The sequence below is a fragment of the Notothenia coriiceps genome, unplaced genomic scaffold (genome assembly GCF_000735185.1).
Source record: "Notothenia coriiceps isolate Sejong01 unplaced genomic scaffold, NC01 NC01_scaffold00006122, whole genome shotgun sequence".
NCBI classification, from domain to species: Eukaryota; Metazoa; Chordata; class Actinopteri; order Perciformes; family Nototheniidae; genus Notothenia; species Notothenia coriiceps.
In genome coordinates this window covers 1-7,960 of record NW_011338823.1, presented here as the reverse complement: position 1 = coordinate 7,960, position 7,960 = coordinate 1, and the positions used below count along the sequence as shown (strand labels likewise).

Here is a 7,960-nt window from a genome sequence, read left to right as displayed (position 1 = left end):
TCAGCTCTGCATGATCACATGCAGCGGTAAGCGGACAAAACACACACTTCAGGTTAGAATATCACACGTAGCTATTTTAATTACCTCTCAAACTACCTAAACTAGTTATAGATATGTTTAGTTTTACTGTCGGGTCACTCATTACTGGATCCGCGAGCTGCATGATACTGGCATAATCGATTGCCCGATCGGGCAACCAGCAGGTGAGGCTTCATTGCCCGAGCTAAATACTAGATGGCCCCGGGCCATCGGGCAGTCCTTAATGTCGAGCCCCAAATCCAACCTGCTCTCTGTTTATCTCTCACTCTTTGGAAACCTCTACATTAAGAGATTGAAAATTATGATTTAATAAGCCACATTTGATGTATAACCTGATAAACACATGATATGATTTGGCTTCTGTGTTCTGCGTCTTGTATTAGTATTTGTTAAATAAAATAAAGAGTATTCACATTTATTTTTGCTATCTAACCCCTGATTGATGTGCACCCACCTGTGGATGTGTGATGGCGAAGGTGGTGAGCAGGTCGGTGAGGGCGGTGAGATGGGGGCTGTCCTCTGAGCCGGCATAGTAGGGGTGAGCCCGGTCCGTCCTCAGCACGTCCTTCAGAACGTTCCCTCGGATGAACTCCAGGTCCTCGTAGCTGACCCGCGCGGTCCACTCCCTCTTCAGCTGGTCGTACTCCCTCGTCTTCCTCTTCATGTAGTCCATCCTCTCCTGTCCGCCCAGCCCGTCAGGGTAGACGTTCAGCAGGTACCGCCAGACCACCTGGCACAGACATTAAGTACAAATGATGTTTTGATTTATTCATTTTTTTTCAATTTTGTTGGTGCACAGGTGGAGAATATGTCTGGGGTTATCTCTTTGGGGGAAAAAAAGTGTAAATATTTAGAGATTTTACCCTCATTTATGACAAACAACATTAATTAAAGCAACCTTAATCTACCAAATTAAAGGTGGTTTCTGCCCAACACATGGTTGTTTCTTGTCTTACTGATATATACAATGCCAAGAATAAGTTCTAGCATCGAATAAGAACCGTATTTGACAGGCAGAATCAAAATAAATACACCTGAATATAATTGAACACCCAACCCTGTTTATTTAGGACATGAGATTTTAAAAATTTGTACTCCACCTTGCGCAGGGAAGGCTCCACCCCCCCGTGGTAGATGCGCAGCCGCAGCTCCTCGGGGCGGCTCAGCTGGCCCTGCCCGTTCAGGTAACTGTGAAACTCTGTGTCGCTCAGGGGGGGCTTGAAAGGCTTGATCTCCTCCCCGTACGCCCAGCTGAACGCCTGCTGTACCTTCGACAGGGTGCGGCCCACCTGAACACAAAGAAACAAGCATCAGAGAAAATACCCTGACAGAGGAGCGAAGGTGAAAGAGAGCTTGTGGTTGTGATCAAACCACAAAAAAAGCAATGGCAATTCTAAAGCGTGGTGGTTACAAAATGAGTTCCTCTATGGAATGTGTGTGTAACAATGGATTTACATTTAGATTAAGAAAACCGGATCCAGTGAACGAATGACGAGGAACAGGCTTGTCAAATTTAAACTATACAACATTAACTACACATACCCCCATGGAAGCTGTGGCCCCTCCTGATTCTCTACAGCGCTCACCAGTGAACCCTCTGTGTGAGCTCTGTAACAGGGCTCTGTGTCTGACCTCAGGTGAGCAGGTGACGTAGCAACAGTAATATTAGAATAGAACAATTCCAAACATCTATATCTTCTATGGCATACTCATATTTAAAAAGGACAAAAACGGACCACAAAATATTCATATTTATTCTGTATTAGGTATTATTTATACCATATCTATAGTGTATTAATGTTCTACATTGCTGTTTGTAATGTTTACAGTGCCTTAAACTGTACGTAATGTAAATAATGTCAGATGTATATATTTACACTATACTAAAGATCACTCTGCACTAAGCTAATGTTTTGCTCTTCTGGTTGGATGTAAGCCGCAATTCGGTGTCCCAGAACTTGTACTCTGTGTAATGACAATCAAGTTGCATCTGATCTGATAACAAACCGGTGAATTCACACACACAACATATAGCACACATTCAGACGGACTACAACAGACTGTATAGGAAGGCTGAGAAGCTGGACCTGGGTCAGCAGAGATTGGGTGAGGGGGAGGGCTGCAGACGCCAGTGTGCGGGTTCTCTCTGGGAGGAGCTGCTCTGAGCCTATCACGTCTTTGGGGCTGATGATGTCCCAGTCCTCCATCACTGGACCTGCAGGTGAACACAAAGTAGAACACATTATCTATTCTGGCTCCAACTCTATGTCATATTCCTAATTTTAAGAGTAGGTTCCCAATTCAAGCCTATTTAAGACATGTTTCCGAATGAACTTTTAGTGTAAGCATTGAAAGTGCATTATGAAACAACCAATAGTGAACAACAGATCATGTTGAAGGTTAAGTCTTATGCCATGTCTTGATTAAGTGCTTATATGTTTGAACTTTCAACACTATGTTAAACCAAAAGGAGGACCATGAACCTTAGGCTAATTACTGTGAAGTGAAATGATATAACATTAAATAAAGTCAGCATTTCAGTGTGATACACAGTAGTAGATGTGTAGGCCTAACAAGTTATGCATGTATTGCATGAAGTATCATTCATTCAGATATTATTCAATCTTTAACTTTCCTTTTTTTATTTCAATTCAAGTAATGACGAATCAATTATTCATGATCAGTACCAGGCTGAGTATCTAGATCAGCTTTCAGTAGTCCAACAGAAAATTGTAGTGTTCCCACAGCGGACTTGCTTATGCTTAAATACATGTGAATTCTCCTTCACATCTTTCCTTAACCCTGTGATGTTTTTCACTGAGGTTAAGGAAGTGTCTGGCAGTACAAGACAGTCAGGCCGAGACACTGGGTCCGCGTCAGCCAGATAGTTATACAGAACCTCTTCTTCCTCTGCACTGAGGGCAGAGCGGCTCTACCAGAGTTCCCGTTAGCCGGTAATTACCGGACTATGACCGGTAAAATATGCTGAAGACCGGCAAATCTAAATCTCTCCGGTCAAAATAATTTCCCCTTAGTGCAATACCGCATCAGATGCGCCACCTATGTGATAGACAAGAAGAGTATGTGACAGACAAGAATAGTCAATTCTAATGTCTAACACTTAATGTGGAGAAAGAGATGTCCTGTATGGGTTGATTGTGCATTGATCTATTGGTAATGCCTCGGGGTTCTGGTGGGCATGTAAACAAATGCATAATGCTAACGCTATACTTTGCGGCCTCACCCGGTTGCATAGCGATGCTTATTGTTTAGGTGTCTTGATAAGCAGGTACAGTATTCCTATCATTAGCTAGAACTAGCTAGATCTGATCGATATGGACATAAACGCGAGTGAAGTCTAATCTGACGGGAGAGTGCCAAGGCACACAGGGGATAGGTTGACGACGAGTTCGACACTGCGCTCTGCATGATCACCTGCAGCGGTGAGCGGAACAAAACCTATCCCCTGTGTGCCTTGGCAATATCACACGTAGCTATTTTAATTACCTCTCAAACTACCGTAACTAGTTATAGATATGTTTAGTTTTACTGTCGGGTCACTCATTACTGGATCCGCGAGCTGCATGATACTGGCGGGCTGTCAGGAGAGGGAGAGAGCGCTCCGTTTATTATTCCCGTGTTATTGTAAGTTACTGTACACTTTTGAATAGTTAATGTACTATAATTAGTTTGTTTAATATCAAATCATATCAATTTGTTTTAAAGCTCAATAAATAACAAAGAAGACTTTTCAAATTTTGTCCGGAAGATTTCAACTTCAACGGACATGTTGACCGACGAAAAAATATTCTATCGGGAACTCCGGGCTTTACATCCAGTCACTATCCCCTCCAGAGGAACACGTGGTAAAACAAGACAGGAGGGACGGGGCTCGTCAGTTAGCATGCCGATTTCAGTAGATATCTCTACACCCAACATACAGTATATATAAATACAGTGCACTTCTTTGACATACCGTCAACGCTGTAATCTCCTCACATTCTGTTGATCATTGAAGTCACTTTAAATAATATTGTAAATTTAAATTCTGCCATATCTTACACAGTCTACCTTCAAATGGGAATTAATTGAGAAACATTTGACTTCATTCTTAAAAGGAAAGTCTTCATTTTAGATTCATTCACAGGGTGCATGAGGACAGATGCAACATTTAAACACACTCTGTTATCTGTTATATTTGACCTTTTTGTCCTTGAGGCCTGCTTTGGGGACACACTGGACGTCTTACTTTCTTCTGAAGGCTTGATGTCCATCTTGAGCTGCAGAACTGGTTTGGCTGAACTGACGAACGCAGCATCCAGGTCCCCATCAGACAGCAGAGACAGATACATTTCAGCCCCGCTCCAGTCCCGGGACAGGTAACTGATCCCAAAGTTCTGCTTCCTAGTTTGGAAGACAAACAAGAAGAAAATGCTGACACGTGTAATGTGTCTATGTAGCAGCTGAGGCAGGGGGAGGACTCTTACCCGCTCAAATCAAAGGCTCTGATCAGAATGTGCTGAAGGACCTCCAGTGATGTAATCTGAGGATCTACAGCAAAGGAGCGGAATTCCACAGGAAGCACCTGATCACATTTCTGAAAGCATAACATCAAAAACATCATGATACTTTGGGAAAAAAACGGAGTGAGGTGAGAACAAAATATACCATGTTCTGCAGTTAGGAAACAAGAATAGTGTCCATCACCAACAAGGAGCCTTTTGCTGATATCAGAAGTATTTGTCTATTACCCCCGTGTCCTGTTCCAATGCAATACAGAATCAATGTGTGTTGACTGTTTATTGTAGAGTGAGCTGATGTGGTAAAAGATATCTGACGAGGGGGCTGGGCAATGTTGTCTAATTCTTTATAGAAAACTTTGAAAACAATATAGCTTGTTTTCTGGTCATTCAATTCATATTTAGTGTATGTGAAATAAATGGAACTGGATTGCATTTACTTTCTAGTCTTTGCAACCACTCAAAATACTTGACAATTCAAAGTACTCAATATGTTCTATTATTAAGAAGTACAAAATGAACCTACCAGTTGGGTGAAATCATAGAGAAAATATATTATATATATATATGTCCAGCTACACACTGACAATAAGATATTGCATGGTAAAAAACACAAAGCAGTCTGATTAAGAATATAGTTTGATTTAACTGAAGACCTTGTTAAAAGCATTGAACTGAGCAGGGATATTAAAACAATACTGCAATCTTTAAATTATATTACATCAAATTATATCCTAAATTGCCCAGTCCTATGTTAAACTAATACTGGATACTATTTAATTATTGTCCAGCTGTAGTAAGAAGTATACAAAACACATAGCTATCAAGAGAGCAGTGTATTCCTACTCTATGATAATAACAAAACAACAGATTTGACACAACTTTAAAATGTTGCCACATATAATAAAGCAATGAAACAACAAAATATGAGTTTAGCAGAGCTGGGAAGTAACTAAGTAAATGTACTCAAGTGCTGTACTTAAGTACAATTTGGCGATACTTGTACTTTACCATTTTATGCTACTTCTTATTTCTACTCCACTACAATTCAGAGGTAAATGGTGCACTTTTACTCCACTACATGTATTTAATACCTTTAGTTACTTCACAGATGTGGATGAATGATGTGAAATATAATCAAGTGTTAAATCAGACTTTAGTTCCACCTGGAGTAAATTCACAAGCTACCCTGCAGTATACAAAGTCATTCAAACTAGCTGCACCTTTACCAGCTTTGAGAACACTTTCATGATCAATCATTATAAAACACATCATATATATTATTCTGAAATGGACCAATCTGCACAATGACTACTTTTACTGTCGCTACTTTAAGTTTTTAGATGCCAACATGTTTTCTACTTGAGTAACATTTTGAAACAGGAGCTGCCACAGAATGCTCCAGGNCTGCAGTGGTGTAAAGTGACTAAGTACATTTACTCAAGTAAGTTCAAATTTGAGGTACTTGTACTCTACTTGAGTATTTCAATGTTATGATACTGTGTACTTCTCCTCCACTTCAGTTCAGAGGTACATGGTGTACTTTAATCCACTACATGTATTTATACCTTTAGTTACTTCTCAGATGATGAATGAAGTGAAATATAATCAAGTGTTAAATCAGACTTTAGTTCCACCTGGAGTAAATTCACCAGCTACCCTGCAGTATACAAAGTCATTCAAACTAGCTGCACCTTTACCAGCTTTGAGAACACTTTCATGATCAATCATTATAAAACACATCATATATATTATTCTGAAATGGACCAATCTGCACAATGACTACTTTTACTGTCGCTACTTTAAGTTTTTAGATGCCAACATGTTTTCTACTTGAGTAACATTTTGAAACAGGAGCTGCCACAGAATGCTCCAGGTGACGTCAGGTAGTGCTGAGCAGGCAGTGACGTCAGTGTTAGGTTCACTGCTGTGAGGAGCATTAGTCCTTTATACTGAGTTCTAATAGATAACTGTCAGCGTGTCAATCATCACTCGGCTGTTACAGTCATATAACAGCCAGAACGAGCGGATGGAAAGAATATTCGGTAACAGCGGCTGTCATAGAGAGCAGATCGGACACCGGAGAGAAGCTGAGCCCCATGCGGTACACAAAGCCTGTCCGGAAGCTGCTTCAGCACCAGGTCCATCTCTACGTTCAGCACGACAAAGAGCTGCAGCACAGCCAGTCGACATTAATCAGTCTTTTATTAAACTAGTAGTAATTAAACAGGGTGACGTGGTGCTAGCTAACTAGCGGACGTTGGCAGAATATTTGTTCCTCTTTCTGAATCCTCCTACCTTGACTTTGACCCGGACCACCCCCCTCTCCTCCTCTCCCGCCATCGTGCACACTCCGTCTCGGATCAGGATGGTTGTTCTGGGTTTAGTTCTCCTTCTACACCGACATGATGAGCAATAACATGATAGCTGCTGTTATTCCGAGCTCTTCTTCTGCTTTGATTTCCAGCCGCTCTGCAGCGGTGTCAGCGCCCTCTAGCTAACACAGCCTGCCTGCAGGCTCTGCACCCTGTCCTCACCTCTTCTTCTTCTTCTTCTTCTCTTGCTTTTGGCGGATTGCAAACAACTTAAAAGGTGCATACCGCCACCTACTGTACATGAGTATGCATCATCACATCATTCCAACTCATTAACCTATGTTCTAATCAAAATCAAAATAAATAAATAAATAAATAAATAAATAAAACCATTAAATAAATAAAACAAAACAAAACAACTCTATGTTCTTTCCTGACCTAATGTTAAATTCTTTTTCCTACCCCAGTTTCACTCAGAAATTTAAACAGTGCCTTTCTGGTAGCTTTTACTCCCTCTCCTTTTGTTCCCAAAACACCAACCACACTCCACTCCCTCTCTGCCTCTAAGACTTTAGCCTTTAATTGTTCTCTTTCCGCTTTATAGATGTCACAATTTAACAATATATGTTCTACATCTTCTTTTACTGCACAGTTCCCACACTTGTTACTGTTACTTTTCCCCATGATATACAGCGTACTATTCAAAGCCGTGTGATTTATTCTGAGTCTAGCCATCATGATTTCCTCCCTTCTGTTTCTTTCTTTATGAATATTAATTGTAATTGTATTTTGTACTTTGTGATAGTCCTTGCCTTTCTGGTCTTTCTCCCACCTTTTCTGCCAGATCTCCATCCCTTTCTTCTTAATGACTGCTTTTCCTTCTCCTTTACCAAGTTGAACTGGTAGTGTTATTTGCTTTTGTAGTGCAGTTTTTGCTAATCTATCAGCACACTCGTTCCCTTTCACCCCCTCATGTGCAGGCACCCAGCAGAACTGCAGATCTATGCCGCTTCTGTGCAGTCTTAACAGGCTATGATTCAGTTCTATGAGAATGTCTTCTCTAGTAGTTGTTGTTGATTGTATGCT

The 7,960-nt window shown here is 40.9% G+C and overlaps 1 protein-coding gene across 1 annotated transcript; it reads right to left on the bottom strand.

Moving 5' to 3' along the window:
* Positions 1-493: 493 nt before the first annotated feature.
* LOC104943506 (TBC1 domain family member 25-like) lies at positions 494-7,095 on the bottom strand (the record flags this gene model as incomplete). Its single annotated transcript, XM_010768945.1, has 6 exons — positions 6,858-7,095; positions 4,527-4,636; positions 4,289-4,443; positions 2,127-2,254; positions 1,140-1,328; positions 494-769 (listed from the first exon to the last, which is right to left on the bottom strand). Coding segments are annotated over exons 1-6 (903 nt in total), but the record flags the coding sequence as incomplete, so codon positions are not given.
* Between the last annotated feature and the right edge of the window lie 865 nt (positions 7,096-7,960).